Source organism: Podarcis melisellensis (assembly GCF_964234715.1).
Source record: "Podarcis melisellensis genome assembly, chromosome: 2".
Taxonomy (NCBI): Eukaryota; Metazoa; Chordata; class Lepidosauria; order Squamata; family Lacertidae; genus Podarcis; species Podarcis melisellensis.
In genome coordinates this window covers 124,426,488-124,444,749 of record NC_138529.1, presented here as the reverse complement: position 1 = coordinate 124,444,749, position 18,262 = coordinate 124,426,488, and the positions used below count along the sequence as shown (strand labels likewise).

The 18,262-nt window shown below is 47.3% G+C and overlaps 1 protein-coding gene across 9 annotated transcripts in view; it reads left to right on the top strand.

Moving 5' to 3' along the window:
• Positions 1–18,262, top strand: part of LOC309364378 (uncharacterized protein) — a 214,577-nt gene that overhangs the window by 33,609 nt on the left and 162,706 nt on the right. For 3 of the 9 annotated variants that reach the window (XM_081901518.1, XM_081901519.1, XM_081901520.1), the window contains exon 1: positions 15,883–16,918. Coding sequence is in view for 5 of the 9 variants with exons in the window: in XM_081901517.1 (XP_081757643.1) it covers positions 7,185–7,358; positions 13,210–15,086 (2,051 nt within the window). In the remaining 4 variants the exon portion in view is untranslated. Of the gene's footprint in view, positions 1–873; positions 1,044–2,447; positions 2,601–3,167; positions 3,576–7,184; positions 7,359–13,209; positions 16,919–18,262 lie in introns of those variants that run through there. The other 6 variants (XM_081901523.1, XM_081901517.1, XM_081901525.1 and 3 more) reach the window with 5 other exon arrangements.

Genomic DNA, 18,262 nt, shown 5'->3' with positions numbered 1-18,262 from the left:
TAGTCCAACCCCCTGCGATGCAGGAATCTCAGCGAGAAGAAGATGCCCTCTAAGGAGGATTTGTTTTGTCTATTTAATGGGATTTAAATGCCAGTTAATAAACTAAAAGAATCAAGCAGTTTTGTACCCCTGAAAAGTGGAAATGTTGAGGTTGGAAAACAATATATCCATAATTAGCATAAGTAGATTTAATTAATCCACAACAATAGGACTCCTGAGTTCTTGAGATGATTTCTTTTGTCCATTTACTGTATTTATTTTTCCCAATTGGAACTATAAAATGGTGATTTTCTTGAGTCAAAATGAGAGGAACCCTGAACCATTTTTAGAAAAAAAGCACTGTACCTATATACCAGAGAAGCATGTATGGAACTGTAGTTGTCTGCATATATAGTGACATATTGTAATATACCTTCCCCCTTTTTTATTTGTTCTCTGGGGCTCTGGCACCCAGCACAGTTATTTCAAATGATTTTAAGCCCTAAGAGTTTAAAATAGATATAGAAATAAGGAAGCTGCCCAAGGCAAACCATGTTTGGGCCTGTGATGGACAGCAGAGCCAGGCCAGTCAGCGGATTTCGTCCTTCAGAAATCCCCCCCTGGGGGGGCTGGAGCCTCGCTCTGATTGGCCGCCAAGGCAGCGGGGGGTGGAGCCAGCCCTTTTGGCGGGAAAGGCAAGGCGCCTTTTCTGAGGGATGGTCTGAGGGGGGAGCTTGGAGGGGAAGGTGGGGAGGAGAGGAAGAGGAGTCAGGCGGGAGTTCAAGGGGAGAAGCTGGGGGGAGGGAAGGGAGACCCCCAAGAAGGAGGGCTGAGGGGACCCCCTGGGTGTGGGGGGCGGACTGAGAGGGGGGGAGTGGCCAGCTCTCTGGGCTCAGCTTGTGAAGGGTTAAATCGAGCAGAACTGGAGTCCTAGAGAGGACAGGAAGTAGAGACAGCAGCGGGCGGGTCCTCCCGAGCAGAGTCCCCTCCCTCCGCGCCCCTTCTGGCCTCTCTTGTCTGTCTCCTCCCCGGGCTGCCTCGGTTTCCCTCCTGGGAAGAGTCCGGTGAGTCTCCTCTCTCTCTCTCTCTCTCTCCCCTTGGGGTGCCTGGGGGAGAAGGGGGTCCCAGGGCTGCAGGGGAGACCCCCAAGTCTGGGAGCAGAGGGTCTGCTGCCCCCTGGGGGAAATGGGGGAGCCCCTGCCAGAGCCCCACGGGAAGCCTCTCTGGGGGGCTGCAGGGGAGAGAGAGGCTGAGCTGGCTGCCCTCCATGAGGCAGTGCAGGGAGGAGGGGGCTGGGGGGGGCAGGTCGGCAAAGCTTCCTCTCTCGGACCCCTGGAGGGGTGCCCTGTCTCCGGGGACCAAGGAGCAGGCAGGCAGAGCCATGGGGTGCTTCCTAGTTTGGGGGCTGCTCACCCCCCTTGCTGGACAAAGACTGGACCCCCTCCCTGAGGGCGTCAAGGAAAGACCCCTCTGGAGAGCAGACCAGACCCCGCTCCATCAAGCCTTCCTGCCTTGCAGGGGGTGGGACTAGATGACCCTTCTTCTGACACTCCCCTCCCAGAGTCTGGGCCCCCATGGAGCCTCTCCCCTTCACCCCCTCCCTGACTCCAAGACCTCCCTGCTGGTCCCCTCTGGGATTAGGGGATTAGGCTTTCCCACAAGACATTTCCAGAAGCAGCATAGATCTGTCACAGAAAAGGTGTGGTCTCAGGTAGACCCTGAGCTCCAGGCTGGGCCCCGTCCATCAAATATAGTCTTCCATCACACTGCAAAGGAAAGCATGGACAGTTCAAATACACCCCTTGGTCTTGTCTGGGCTTCATCCCACTATGGGGTTGGTGGGCATTATGATCGAGACGGTTATCTTTTTGCCACTCTTGGGGCAGGATCTCACCGGTCATGACTCCTTGGGAAGGCCCTGTACACCTCGAGGATTACGGTGGGCTCACTCACCCCTCCCCTTATGCCTCACTTCCCTGGGTCCGAAATGCCATTCGAAACGAGAAGATTGAAACAACGATGTGACTTCTTATGAATTTCTAAAGTTTAACAATATGTAGCTGCTTCAAAGTGTGGATCCAAGGGTATGTGGCAGAATAGTAATGGGGAACCCCCATCTCCCTTGCGGTTAGTCTGGATCAAGCTATAAAGAATAGGTAAAAATTGATTTTGAAAAGAGAAGAAAAATTGGAGACATAATAGGTTGAAATACATAATCATAAATGAGGTCTGAAAGAGGGTTAGAATTTGCTGAATTTGATTCTGTAAAGGGGAACACAAAAAAGGGAGATGTGAGGAAGTCAAGAAAGAGGGTTATATAGATATTAAGTTAAAAATTGGATTTTTTCTTTTATATGTTTTTCTGTTTTTTTGTGATGTATTTTTTCTATTTGATGTATTTTTCCCTTTGTTGTATGTTTGTCTTATTATATAAAATCTTAATAAATATATTTAAAAAAACAACAAAGGAGCAGAGCTGCATTCCTAGAGAGGACAGGAAGGGGAGGGGGGAGGGGGCAAGGTCCTCCATGGCTAAATTCCCCCCTCCTACATCCCTTCATGCAAGCAGAGAGGAGGCTGCTTTCTTCTCTCTCCTTTGCAAAAGCCCCTCCTGGACTCCGGTGAGTCTCCTCTCTCTTCCTCCTGAGGGTGCAATGGGGAGAGGGGGGTCCCAGGGGGGCAGGGAGGGGGCATGGGGGTCCCTGCTCAGATCATGCCTGGGAAGGGAGACCCCCAAGTCAGGGAGCAGAGGGTCCTCCTTTGTCCTCTCTGCCAAGCCAGGGAGGGGGTGAGTTTGCAGGAAATATGCAGCTCTGCTCTTCCTCGGGATCCAGATGCTGCCTTCATTTTTGGGGAGGGGGCTTTGGATCAAGGAAATAAACCCCCTTCAGGTTTGGAGATAAATCACATTTGTGAACAGAGGCTGCAGCCAGACGGGAACATTCCACGTGGGGGGAGCACAGGGAGAAGAAAAGCCCGTTTGCATCTGCAGCAGCACAACTGGACCACTTCCTCTGTCCCAGAAGCAACAACACATGTCTCTCCTCTGTCGGTCTCCACACCCACGGCTGGCGCTGTTACCCTCCAACAAGTGGATCTCACTCCCAAAGACACACTCTTCCGTGGTCTCCTAAGACAGATGGATACCAACCAACCAACCAACCAACCAACCAACCAACCAACCAACATTCCCTCCCCTCCCCCTCCTGGTGCCCCTTGAAGTTGGCTTGAGGGCAGGGGGAGGGGCCACCCCACCAGATGAAGGGAGAGGAGGTCCTTCCATCTGGAAAATGGGAATGCTTGCAAAGATTTACCTGAAGATGAGTACCGTATAGATAATAAAACTATTATTATGTGAATCCCCCACTTACACAAAGATTAATACCCATCATTTAAATACACAACAAAATTGTTTCAGAAAAGAACAGAGCAATGTTTAGAAGATCATCTTTCTTCTCCCTTTTTCTCTTAGGGTCGTGTGCTTTGAAGACGTAGCTGTTCCTTTCACAGAGGAGGACTGGGCTTTGCTGGATCCTGACCAGAGAGCTCTACAGAAGGAAGTCAAGGAGGAGAATCCTGGGATCCTGGCCTCTCTGGTAAGGCTCCCTGCTGGATCATGAGATCAGTTTTGAAATTCCATACAGATCTCTGAAGGACAAACCTCCTCTATTTTGAGGGAGCCCAATAGCGCCACCTGCAGCATCTGAAATGTTAACACATCCACAACTCTCCATAGGAGATGCATCTCCTGTTCTGTCTGGGAATATTCTTCCACCAGTCCTGCCTTTTCAAACCAGGATGAGGCTGGTCTCAGCTGCCCAGGCCTTCTTCCATGTAGGCTTCAGAGATCTTAGGGGCGTGGAGGTACATCCTGTCAAATTTTCTCAATTTTTTTCCTCAAAAAAGGCAGTAATTCATTTCCCTTCTTCCTCTTTCACAAGCAGTCATTTGCATTGTTCAATCATTTCAGGCTCAATTTCTTCCTCAGCCTAAACATAATAATAATAATAATAATAATAATAATAATAATAATAATAATAATACTGCCATATAACAGCAGATTGTAGGTGGTGAATTGGAGAGGAAGAAGAAGGGAGAGAACAAGAAAAATCCACACAATGGAGAAACCATATAAATATTCAGAGTGTGGAGAGAACTTTAGTCGGAGCTCCCAGTCCACTTCCCATCAAGGAAAGCTTTTGTTCACAAGGAGAGCCTCACTTCACATGAAAGAACTAAGAAATTAGTGCTTGAAATGTGGGAAAAGCTTCCTTCGCAGCTCCACCCACAGTTCCCATGAGATACTTCATACAGGGGAGTGTTTGGAAAAAAATCAGTTTCCATTAAATAAATCACAGCAAGGATAATCACAGAATTTTAGAAAATGGTATAAGGCATATGGTATTTCTGGTATAAGGAAACTTGATGAGGAATTAAGGGGAAAGACATTGTTGACCCGGAGTAGTTACAAAATGCATGTTCTCTCCCCAAGTGCCACAGACCCTCCTCCAAAGAGAGCTTCTCTAAGAAAGCCCAAGCAAAAATTACTCCATTTTACGTGAAGAAGGAAAATGAGGAGGTGGCTAAGAAACAGCAGGAGCCAGATCCTATTACTGACCTTATAGGATCTCTCAGCAGCTCCAAGGATGAGCAGAAAGAGGTTTTGGGCCCAGGCAGCTCAACTGCTAAGTCATCTCTGGCACTGAGACCAGGAGCTCAAACGACTCGGCCAAATTCAGGCTAAACAAGTAGAAGAACTAATCTGAAAGAAAAATTCAGAACTATCCTCAGGAAATGCTAATACAAGGATAAAAGACTCCTTCTCCCAAGCCTCTGGTGCAAATGAGAAATTATCCGTCATTGGGTGACGAGGGACTACTAACGAGGGACATAGAATGCATAAAATCCTTTTTGGCTGACACTAATAAAATTCTTACCATCCTGATAGGTACTTGTAAAACCTTCTGGAATAAAGTCTGGCAGAGAGTGTGGAACCGGATAATACAACAATATCTCTTTCCCTACCATTAAAAATAGATGAATAAGGGAGGTTTAATTCGTCCACATGGCAAAATGAGGTCTATAAGTACAAAGAAGAGCAAAAATGTTTAAAAAAAATAAAATAGTGCCATATTAAAAAGTTGACTTAAAAATACCTTTTAACTTACTTAAGAGTAGCTCATGCTCTGGGTCCAGACAGAACACTTAAGAAGCTTGTACTGTACAGTGGTACCTTGGGTTAAGTACTTAATTCGTTCCAGATGTCCGCTCTTAACCTGACACTGTTCTTAACCTGAAGCACCACTTTAGCTAATGGGGCCTCCTGCTGCTGCCGCGACGCCGGAGCATGATTTCTGTTCTCATCCTGAAGCAAAGTTCTTAACCCAAGGTACTATTTCTAGGTTAGCGGAGTCTGTAAACTGAAACGTATATAACCTGAAGCGTATGTAACCCGAGGTACCACAGTACTGAAATTTGCACACCAGATCCTTATATCAATATGAAACGATATGCAAGGTTATCAAATGCTCTGCTCTCCTGTCAGAAGCCAAAACCAAACCAACTAGGGAGAGGGTTTTGATAAGCAAGAATTGGAAATGGGTTCTGTCTCAAAATAAGCTACTTCTCTCAAGCTACCCTAAGCCTTTAGGGATCTTCTCACAAAAGGAGCGTAAAGTTTGTGAATATAGTGTATAAGCGCAGAGAATATCTAAGGAGGAGTGGTGTATTAGTCTCAAGATTATTCCGAAATGTGGCATCACCAGCTCCTCTGCTTCCACATCCAGCAACACCCCAAAAAGTCCTCAATCCAAGGCAGACTATTGTCCTTTAGTTGGCATATACTCTGCAGGTGACAATCCTGACTAGTCAGCTGACCTGGACCCCAAGGAACCCCCTAACTCAGACAGCCCTGGGTCCTTGCACTTGAGAAATCTAGGGAAGGACCTACTTGACAGAACTGAAAAGAATTGACTACATGCCTTCTGTGCTCTGCCATAAGAAGCCCAGAATGAAATACTCTCAGATTGGACCTCTGACGTTCCTGCCTAATAAGTTTGAAGAAGGAACACAAGGGCTGATGCAAGCAGAACTTGACCCTTTGTGCTCCAGATCCAGCCCACCGGAACGAACCCTCTTTCCCCGAAGATTTGGTCCCCATGCAAGAGGCAAATATGGCCAAAACATCTGCTTGGCTTGCAATGAGAGAGCTCAAAGAGCGTCAACAGGACTCTCCATCGAAAGCACCAAGCATGGGGCCACTTACATGTATTAGCTACTCGTCTGTTTTCTGCCCATGCTCTGGGCTTGCAGTTTTCAGGCTTAGGGACAGGATGGTAACTCGTTTTGGCACCAAGTTCTGTCCATAAGCCCCAATGAGTTCAATGGGATCTACTCTCAGGTCACTACTGGACAGACCATGCCAGCCTTACAAAGTGGGGTGAGGAGCAAAGAGCTGAAATTGGAATCACTGGAATTGCTTAGAAATGGGGCTTTTGAGGCTTCTGGTTCCGGTCTGCCTTAATGGATGCCGCTCCCACGATACCAGAGATCGTTAGCAAAGAATAAACAGATGATTGGAGGGTAATTGTCCTCAATTAAAGCTGCGTGCTGGAACAGATGGAACAAGATAATAAACCGCTAAATTTAGACAGATACAAAGCTGACACAATTTGAACTGGAAAGGAAAATGTGTGTTGTTGGGGAGGGGGAGCCTTTACTCTTTCTTTATATATATATATATCATGTTTGTAACATAAATGATTCGGCAGCACACAAACCCCGAAAGCTAACAAACTGATAAAAAGCAAGAGGAGATAAAAGAGAATGGGATTATATTTATGGATTGCAACAGAAAAGCAAACTATGTGATAAAATTGAAATGGATTAAAGCCTCAAACTTTCACTGTATTGCTATGGAAGGAAATGGAGTTTAGTTTTGATGATCGGCCAAGGCTTGGGGACAGGATGGTGACTGGCTTTGGCACCAGGTTCTGTCCATAAGCACCATTGAATTCAATGTCAGCCTTACAAAGTGGGGTGAGGAGCAAACAGGGGAAACTGCAAGCACTGAAGATATTTAGAAATGGGGCTTCTGTTGGGAAGGGGCTGCCCCATTTGTGCTTCTCCAGGGGCAGGAGAATATCTAGGGCAGGAGAATCCCTGCAGGGCCTCTGAGGCTCCCTTTGCTTCTTCCTCTCTCCCAGGACCCTGCAGCTTCTTTTGGCTCCTTGACTCTTCAGGAAGGATGAGTGAGACGGATCCTGTCAAGCTAGAGGAGATGGAAGAGGGAAGATGGACGCATGACCTGGTCAGGCTGTCTCCCGCATCCCTCCCCACAACCTCTGAGCGCTCCCTCCCAGGGACCTCCGAGAGATCTGGTGAGTCCCAGGGGAGGGGAGATGGGGACCTGGAGGGATGGAGCCAAAGAGGTACTGGGGCTTCCTCAGCTAGGGGTGGGGGGAGGCAGGCAGGCGCATGGAGATGGAGAAGGGGAGCACCTTTTCGGGCTCCCCCACCTGCCTGCCTGCCTGCCTGCCTGCTCCTTTGACACAGCTCCCCGACCAAAGCGATGAATTGGCAGCTCAAATCAGTTCTGTGATTTGAATGCCTTACCAATGTCCAACACTGATCCGTCGCGCAGCACTAGAACCCACGATTCTTTTTTTAAAAAAATAGTTTTCACATACAGTGGTGCCTCGCAAGACGAAATTAATTCATTCCGCGAGTTTTTTCGTCTAGCGAATTTTTCATCTTGCGAAGCACGAAATCCCATAGGAATGCATTGAAAATCAATTAATGCTCCTATGGTCAAAAAAAGTCCAAACAAAGCCAAATTTGGTACAACAAGAGTTTATTAACTGCTCTTTAAAGTCACACATACTGTAAAAATCAGTTCAAAAATTGAAGGAAAAATAAATTAAGTTTCTAAACATGACAGAAAAATATTTAAAAATCAACCAAGTGTACAGTACATTTTCTAAGACTCTGGGGGACCACTCGAAGAAGGTTCCTCTTCCACTCTTTGCTTCTTGCTGAAGAACCTGTCCATGGTCTGCTGCTTCATCCGCCTTTTCAGCACCTCCCTGAAAGGCGACATGACCCTCGTATCAAAAGTGTTTGCAAGGTCATGGCCCAATGGTCACAAAAAATAAAAAAAAATCAAAAAAATCCCCCACAAGCTCCCAGATTCCTGCAGAAACCCCACCAACTGTTCTCCCAGCCACCCAGCACACAGAAATTCAAACTCAGAAAATTTAAAAAAACAACAACCACATGGCCCAATGGTCACACAAAAATAAAAAAATTCAAAAAACCCCCCACAAGTTCCCAGATTCTCTTAAACCCCCCCCAACACCAAGTCCTTGAATCCCAAACACCCCAACCCAAAATCCAAAACCCCCCCAAAAAAGTTTTAAAAGTTTAACTTACCAAATGGATGCAAAAGAAGTTCTGGAAAAGTTTTGGAAAAGCTTCAAAAATGAGCAAAGTCTGAGAAAAGGCTACCAAACCGCGTGCTAACAGTTGCTCCTCGAAGTCAAGTCGCAACTGCAGCTGTTCAAGCAAAGCACCCTTGGTTTTAACGGTTTTAAGACAAAGGAAACAAAGTCGCAAGACGTTTTCGTCTTGCGAGGCACGCCCATAGGGAAATTCGTCTTGCGAAGCGACGCAAAAACCAAAAAACCCTTTTGTCTAGCGAGTTTTTCGTCTTGCGAGGCATTTGTCTTGCGGGGCACCACTGTATTGTATTACAATACAGATGTACCAAAGCCAACACCATTTCCTCCCCATCCCCCCCATACATTTACATTTCTATTTCCTCAATCCATCATATTATTCTTTTCTCCATCCTCAAACTTCCCTCCGCCCCATCGCGCAGCACTAGAAGCCACGAGTCTTGAAAGGAACCTGATCCTGCTTTGCAGATTGAATGCAGATGAGGCCTCCATGTATTTTTCTTTTATTTTCTTTTTGGAATAACTTTTTATTTGCTTTTAAAAACAAGGAACATAGGAATAATAAAACATCTAGACCAAGTCTTCTCATGTCATTTATATGTAAAATAGCAGAATAAATTTGCCGGAATATCTATAACATATAGTTCATCATTAGGGGTCAGTGCATGAGTTCTGGGTTCATGAATTGCTTTCAACTGGAAAAAAAAGGGGGGGAAACAGGAGAGAACAGAGAACATTCAACATTGCAGAGCCAAATGCCTAGACTGAAGCTCTTGTGGCCGTTGTGCTTAGATTAAGTGAGTAATAGTCATTTTTCCTCTTCTGTTACCAATGAAACAATACAGAGTTGGTCTCATCATGAAAATGGGAGGGAGGGGGTTCAAAGTGAAGAAAGAGATTTACGTATAAATTTAAATTTAGACCAACCAGATTGAGATAACTTCTGATGGGTAGTGTTCAGGTGAAGATGTTGCTGTTTGTTTCACAGACAAGGCGTGGACGTTGCTGGATCCTGACCAGAGAGCGCAGCATAAATAATAATAATAATAATAATAATAATAATAATAATAATAATAATAATAATAATAATAATTATTATTTATACCCCGCCCATCTGGCTGGGCTTCCCCAGCCACTCTGGGCAGCTTCCAAAAAAATAATAATAAAAAAATACTGTACTACATCAAACATTAAAAGCCTCCCTAAACAGGGCCGCCTTCCGATGTCTTCTAAAAGTCTGGTAGTTGTTGTTCTCTTGGACATCTGGTGGGAGGGCATTCCACAGGGAGGGCGCCACTACCGAGAAGGCCCTCTGCCTGGTTCTCTGTAACTTGGATTCTCGCAGTGAGGGAACCACCAGAAGGCCTTCGGTGCTGGACCTCAGTGTCCGGGCAGAATGATGGGGGTGGAGACACTCCTTCAGATATACTGGACCGAGGCCGTTTAGGGCTTTAAAGGTCAGCACCAACACTTTGAATTGTGCTCGGAAACGTACTGGGAGCCAATGTAGGTCTTTCAAGACCGGTGTTATATGGTCTCAGCGGCCGCTCCCAGACACCAGTCTAGCTGCTGCATTCTGGATTAGTTGTAGTTTCGCATAACCTTCAGAGGTAGCCCCATGTAGAGCGCATTGCAGTAGTCCAAGCAGGAGATAACCAGAGCATGCACCACTCTGGCGCAACAGTCCGCAGACAGATAGGGTCTCAGCCTGCGTACCAGATGGAGCTGGTAAACAGCTGCCCTGGACACAGATTTGACCTGTACCTCCATGGACAGCTGTGAGTTCAAAATGACTCCCGGGCTGCACACCTGGTCCTTCAGGGGCACAGTTACCCCATTCAGGACCAGGGAATCCTCCACACCTGCCCGCCTCCTGTCCCCCCAAAACAGTACTTCTGTCTGTCTGTAACCTCAATCTGTTAGCCGCCATCCATCCTCCAACCGCCTCCAGACACTCACACAGGACCTTCACCGCCTTCACTGGTTCTGATTTAAAAGAGAGGTAGAGCTGGGTATCATCCACATACTGATGAACACCAAGCCCAAACCCCCTGATGATCCCTCCCAGCGGCTGCATGTAGATGTTGAAAAGCATGGGGGAGAGGACAGAACCCTGAGGCACCCCACAAGTGAGAGCCCAGGGGTCTGAACACAAATCCCCCACCACCATTTTCTGAACACGGCCCAGGAGGAAGGAGCAGAACCACTGTATGACAGTGCCCCCAGCTCCCAGCCCCTCAATACAGTCCATAAGGATGTTATGGTCGATGGTATCAAATGCCGCTGAGAGATCCAGCAGAACTAGGAAGCAGCTCTCACCTTTGTCCCTAGCCCGGCGGTGATCATCAACCAGTGCGACCAAGGCAGTTTCAGTCCCATGGTGAGGCCTGAATCCCGACTGGAAGGGATCCAAATGGTCCGCTTCTTCCAGGCGTGCCTGGAGTTGTTCGGCAACCGCTCGCTCAATCACCTTGCCCAAGAATGGAAGATTTGAGACTGGGCGATAGTTGGCCATTGTGGCCGCATCTAAAGATGGTTTTTTAAGAAGCGGTTTAATAACCGCCTCTTTCAGCGGGTCTGGGAAGGCTCCCTCAGGGAGGGAAGCATTCACCACCCCACGAAGCCCATCGCCCAGTCCTTCCCGGCTAGCTTTTATAAGCCAGGATGGGCAAGGATCCAGGAGACAGGTGGTTGGTTTCACTCGTCCAAGCAGCCTGTCCACATCCTCGGGGGTAACAGATTGGAATTGATCCCACACAACTTGACTAGACAGGACTCTAGCACTCTCCCACTCCGGCCCTGCTCCCATGGTGGTGTCTACCTCTTCCCCAATCTGAGCGACTTTATCTGCAAAAAACTTTGCAAAATCATTGCAGATCATGTGGCCCTTACTGGGCCCCAATGCAACAGGTGGTTCCGCTAAATTGCGAACCACCTGAAAAAGTCTCCTGCTGCTGTTTTCTGCAGATGCAATAGAGGCGGTGAAGAAAGTCTTCTTCGCCGTCACTACCGCCACTTGGTAGGCTCGATATTGAGCTTTAACCCGTGTCCGGTCAGCTTCAGAATGAGTTATCCGCCACCGGGCTCTAGCTGTCTCAATGATTGTTTCATTGCCCTCAGATCAGTGGAAAACCATGGGGCTGTCCAGGCTCCATGCAGTCGGAGAGGGCGCTTCGGAGCCAAACAGTCAATATCCCTGGTTAACTCCACATTCCAGCGGGCCAGCAGGGAATCAGCTGAAAGGCCATCAACATGGGATAAAACATCCCCTACCACTCTCTGGAAACCATTTGGATCCATTAAGTGGCGGGGGCGGACCATCCGAATTCGTCCCACCTCCCTGCAGAGGGGATGGATCGCGGAGAAGTCGAGTTGCACCAGGAAGTGATCTGACCATGGCCCTTCTTTCGTTTCGCTTTTACTTAGTGTCAGATCACCAATATCCGTAGAGGTAAACACCAGGTCCAAGGCATGTGGGTTGGGCCAGACTTATTCAGGGACAGCCCCATGGAGGCCATGCTTTGCACGAAGTTCCGAGCGGCCCCTTGTAAGGTTGTGTCGGCATGGATATTAAAATCCCCTAGGACAACCAAGCTAGGTGTCTCCAGGAGAACATCCGCCACGACCTGAAGCAGCTCGGGCAGGGAATCCTTGGTGCAGCGGGGAGGTCGGTACACCAAAAGGAATCCTGTACTGCCCCTATTGCCCAACTTCCAGAACATGCACTTGGAAAACTGGGTCTTCCCAATAGGACGCCTGGTGCAAACTAATGACTTCCTAAAAATCACTGCAACCCCCCCCCCTCCCTGCCCACAAGGCCTGGGTTGCTGTGCGTAAGAGAAACCTGGTGGACAAGCAGCGACAAGGACAGGCCCATCTGCTTCATCCAACCAAGTCTCTGTTACACATGCCAGGTCAAGTCCTCCATCCATGATCAAGTCATGGATGGCAGTGGTTTTATGAATCATTGACCTGGCATTGCACAGCAGCACCTTCAGGTCATGTGGGTATCCCTTGCTGATTCTAGTATCCATCCAGTCAGGACGAGACCCGGAGGCAGGAATAGTCGTCAAACAACGACTAAACCTGCCTCCTCTGTAACGACATGGTCTGGTCTTAGCGTAACTCCTCCTCCTACCCGTGATCACTGAGGTCGGCACTCACACAGGGGAGTCCTCCTGGGCAGCAGAGCAGTCCTTTTGAGGCTTCAGGCCCCGCCCCGGGCCAGGTGGTTAGTGGCAAGAGCAGGGCCCTCAGGCACTCACGCAGGAGAGTCCTCCTGGGCAGCAGAGCAGTCCTTTTGAGGCTTGAGGCCCCGCCCCAGGCCAGGTGGTTAGTGGCAAGAGCAGGGCCCTCAGGCATTCACACAAGGGAGTCCTCCTGGGCAGCAGAGCAGTCCTTTTGAGGCTTCAGGCCCCGCCCCGGGCCAGGTGGTTAGTGGCAAGAGCAGGGCCCTCAGGCACTCACACAGGAGAAGTCAAGGAGAATCGTGGGGTCATGGACTTTCTCAGTAAGGATCCCTGTTGGATCATAACATGTTGTGATTGGAGATGCAGTGGATTCCATGATTGAGCCACAAAAATATCCATCCCAGATAAAAGCCAAGCAATATCTCAGTTAATACCAGGAAACAAAAACAGTGAAAACTATTGTACGGCCTCACATCTCATTCTCTTCAGTTCTTCCTCTGTCACAAGCATTCATTAACATTGTTCAATAATCTGGAGTTCCCATTTCCTCCTGAGACTCTAATTCGCTTCTCTCTTCATTGCAGATGGTGATGACTTAGAAGGGAAGAACAAGGGAGATCACAACAGAATCCACATAGCGGAGAATTCAGATAAATATTCAGAGTGTGGAGAGAAGATCCGTCAGAGCTCCCAGTCCACCTCCCATCAAAGAAAGAGCTTCATTCGAAGGAATAGCCTCACTTCACACGAAAGAACACAGAGTAGGGAAAAACTGTATCAGTGCAGAGAATGTGGAAAGAGCTTCAATCGAAAGGATCATCTCACTTTGCATCAAAGAGTTCACACAGGGGAGAAACCATATAATTGCTTGGAATGTGGAAAGAGCTTCAGTCACTCGGGGAATCTCACTTCCCATCAAAGAGTTCATACAGGGGAGAAACCGTATCAGTGCTTGGAATGTGGGAAGAACTTTAGTCACCGCCAGAATCTCGCTTCTCATCAAAGAATTCATACAGGGGAAAAACCCTATCAGTGCTTGGAATGTGGAAAGAGCTTCAATCGGAAGGGTCACCTCACTTCCCATCAAAGAATGCATACAGGGGAGAAACCCTATCGGTGCTTGGAATGTGGGAAGCGCTTCGCTCAGGAGGGGAATCTCACTTCTCATCAAAAAATTCATACAGGGGAGAAACCCTATCAGTGCTTCCAATGTGGGAAGAGCTTTCGTCTGAGTGGTGATCTCACTTCCCATCAAAGAATTCATACAGGGGAGAAACCCTATCAGTGCTTGGAATGTGGAAATAGCTTCAGTACGTGGGTGAATCTCACTTCTCATCAAAGAATTCATACAGGGGAGAAACCCTATCAGTGCTTGGATTGTGGAAAGGGCTTCAGTCGGAAGGAAAGTCTTACTACCCATCAAAGAATTCATACAGGGGAGAAACCCTATCAGTGCTTGGAATGTGGAAAGAGCTTTCGTCTGAGTGGTGATCTGACTTCCCATCAAAGACTTCATACAGGAGAGAAACCGTATCACTGCTCAGAATGTGGAAAGAGCTTTCGTCTGAGTGGTGATCTGACTTCCCATCAAAGAATTCACACAGGGGAAAAACCCTATCAGTGCTTGGAATGTGGAAAGAGCTTTAATCAAAGCGCACATCTCACTTCCCATCAAAGAACTCATACAGGGGAGAAACCCTATCAGTGCTTGGAATGTGGGAAAAGCTTCCGGGACGGCCACAAGCTCACTTCCCATAAAAGAATTCATACAGGGGAGAAACCCTATCAGTGCTTGGAATGCGGAAAGAGCTTCAGTCAAAGTGCCACACTCTCTTCCCATCACAGAATTCATACAGGGGAGAAACCCTATCAGTGCTCAGAATGTGGAAAGAGCTTCAGTCAGGAGGGGAATCTCACTTCTCATCAGAGAATTCATACAGGGGAAAAACCCTATCAGTGCTTCGAATGTGGAAAGGGCTTCAGTCGGAAGGATAGTCTTACTACCCATCAAAGAATGCATACAGGGGAGAAACCCTATCAATGCTCGGAATGTGGAAAGAGCTTCCCTCAGGAGGGGAATCTCACTTCTCATCAGAGAATTCATACAGGGGGAAAACCCTATCAGTGCTTCGAATGTGGAAAGGGTTTCAGTCGGAAGGAAAGTCTTACTACCCATCAAAGAATTCATACAGGGGAAAAACCCTATCAGTGCTTTGAATGTGGAAAGGGCTTCAGTCGGAAGGATAGTCTCACTTCCCATCACAGAATTCATACAGGGGAGAAACCCTATCAGTGCTTGGAATGTGGAAAGAGCTTCACTGATAGCTCCAGTCTCACTTCCCATCGCAGAATTCATACAGGAGAAAAACCCTATCAGTGCTTGGAATGTGGGAAAAGCTTCAGTCAGAGGGGCAATCTCACTTCCCATCAAAGAATCCATACAACAGAGAAAACGTCTTAGTGTTTGGAATGTGGGAAAAGATTCATTCATTGCCCACCAAATAATTTATACGGGTTTGAAAAAGGGGTCCCTCTCAAAGGGGGCTGAAGACAACCGACAGATTACAACTGGGGAATATTTCACACAGGAAACCACATCTGCTTGCATGGACTTTTGTCATATATGGATTTATTAAAGTGAAGATGAATCTTTGATCTTTGTAAGCTTCCCTTAGGGCTCAGGGGGAGCAAGGTTGGATTGTAGAGGAACCAAACAATTATTAACTGTGAAATCTATCCCACAGTGTGGTCTCTTCAGTTTGGGAAGATTCTTCGGTTTGGGAAAATATCAGTCCATTAAAATACATTACATGTCTTAATTTTAATTAAACAAAGGAAAGCTGGAAGACAGCCCAGAGTCCTGGAAGGTAAGACGGTGGAATGAAATAGGGCCTTCTGAGGAGGGACTGCACCGAAAACAATTGAGGGACAACAAGAACAAAAATTTCATCTTGCATGTTAATTTACATATAGATCTGTTAAATATGATTAAAGTTGCATGCCAGTGGCTGTCAAGATAAGATAAAGGATTAAGATCGGGATGATATTGGGAATAAATAAAAGAGAGAAAAGTAGGAACAAGAACAAAAAATAATCATCATCATCATCATCAATCTTTGACTTTTGTCTTCTTGGTTTCTCTGTTGTTATTCTGTCTCTCACAGCTACAAGAAACCTACCATTATTATTGTGGACTAGGCATTTCTTTGTCAGAGGGCAAAAAAGCAAATTTAGCAGGGGATCAAATACTTTCTCTCCTCACTCTATATGTTCACACACACACACACCTGGCTCTCGTTTAGAGGAAGAGTGAGAGACGGAGGCTCTTTACTTTTAGAACTAGAATATAAAAAGGGAGGTGTGAGGAGGTCAAGGAAACAAGCAAATGAAAGATAAGTTATGTGAAGGTTTGAACTGTTTTTGTTTTTGTTTTAATTGTTTGTATTTTTTTTTCTTTTTTGCTCTTTTTTATTGTGAGGTATTGTTTTGTTTTCTGTTTAATATGGTGTTTTTTCTTTTTCTTGTGTAACCTTTAAAACTTTAATAAATATTAATTTTTTAAAAAATAGAATGGCATTTCCATGGCACCTCCTTTCCTCCCACGAGCTCCTCCTTCCACACCAACCCTGCCAGGCTGGCCGCTTGCCTTTCACCCCCTTTCCAGCACTGCGTTGTTTAGTGTGGCAGCACCTGCCCTTTGGAACTCCCCGCCTCTTGCAATAAAGCGCGTGCCTTTGCTAGACTCTTTTCAGGCAGCGGCTAAAAGCATTAGGAAGCTGAAGTAATTTTAATCTGTTTTAATATTTTAGCTTTTCTCTGTTTTAAAGTAGGCTTGTTAATTTTTATTGATTTTACTGCAGTGGTGTTGTTGTTTCTTTGTTTTTTTGTATTGGTAAACAACTTTACAGGTTTTTTAATTTTAATAAATAAATAAACAAAAAATATAAATAAAACAACACAAGCCAAAACACAATGCATCCTGTAGATTTAAGCATCTCTCCACAGTGGCCTCCTTGTTATCAGAGGCCCAGAATCCACAATCCTTTGTAAGAAAATGTGAAATAAAGTCAAAACATTTTTGCAGGCAAAAAATAGAGGTCAATATTGGGGAGGTGACAAAAACTTTTCCACACCAGGTACCCCCTGACCTTGTTATGCCACTACCCGGGGTGCAGGGAGGGGGCATGGGGGTCCCTGTTCAGATCATGCCTGGGGGGAGAGACCCCCAAGTCAGGGAGCAGAGGGTCCTCCCTTGTCCTCTCTGCCAAGCCAGGTAGGGGCCACTTCGCAGGAGTGAAGAAAGACAGTCAGGTTACCCTAAAAACCCTAAAACTGTTTGTGAATTCCCCCAGCCAGGCCTCCAAGCCTCGCCTCAGGAACTCTCAAATCTTTTTTCTCTCTCTAAGGCTAAAAGCATTAGCTAAGCATATTGCTCTTGCTGTAACAAAAAGACTGAAACGACTGAACACTCTGAAACCCCCTTTGGTTTCTCACCCCCTTTTCCTGGGAACAGTCCAAAATAGTCCCAAGACGGGAACTTTCTGTTCATGCTCAGGAGACATGGGGCAGAACTTTTCCGAAGGAGGAGAAAGGGGAGGGAACTGGAAGGGGAATAGATGCTCTGTGCAAATGGCTGTGAACTCGTGCTTGTTTGTGAGTTATCACACTTGCTCTTTCTACCAGTTCATGGATGGTAGAAATAAAGCTTTTTCTCCGAAACTATTTGTCACGGCCACCCAGGACGGGTCCCAGCTCACAAGAGACCTCACTCCGTTGCAGTTTATTTACAGGAAAAGTTTATTGAAGATTTCTGCTTCTCATACAGTTCAGCATTGTGGCCGTACGTCTGCCACGTTAGACCGCTGAAGTCCCCTCTGACTCCTCCCCTCTTCCGCACCAACTTAATAGCCTGGCTCTAGACCACCTCTTCCTCTCCTTTCTTTTCCGCAGGGTCTTCCTGCCCCCCTGGGTTCCCTCTCTCCGTGACTCGCCTGAGGCTGAATCCTCTGCCGCCTCTTCCCCCCTCTTTCTGGCTTTAGGGCCGGGCTCCTCCCCTGAGCTCTCTCCACTTCCGCGCGCCTCTAAGTTTGAACTTGGCGCGCGTACGTTGCTGCTGACCTTTCTTTCGACCGCTACACCACCCCTTGTTCTGCTCTCCACCCTTTCCGGCTGAACACCTTGCTCCAACCCCCTCTCTCTGTTCTCTCCTAATCCTGCTCCCTCCGAGAGGCTGACGACTCCACCCCCTTTACTCCGTTCCGGCTGAGACGCCTCTTGCTTCCTCTGTCTTCCACTGGGCTCCTCTCCGCTTCTCCCTTCTCCTCCCCTTTGCTTGATTAAGGTAACCCCCTTTTGAGAATCCTCTGACTCGCTGCTCAGACTCGTGGATTCCCTCAGAATTCCGTCATCTTCTTCCTCATCCTTCTGCCCCTCCTCCCACTCGCTTTCCGTCTCCTCTGTCATCTCCTCCTCTCTCCCAGAAACCCTGACATCCATCCCCCCCTCGAAGCCCCCCCTTCCCCCCTCCCGCTCGCCGGGGACCGGTTGTGGAAACTGCGGCTCTTCGGGGGTAGGCTCAGGATACAGGTCGTCTACGTCAATGTTCTCTGCTGGCAGTTCTGTGTATGTGTATTCGAA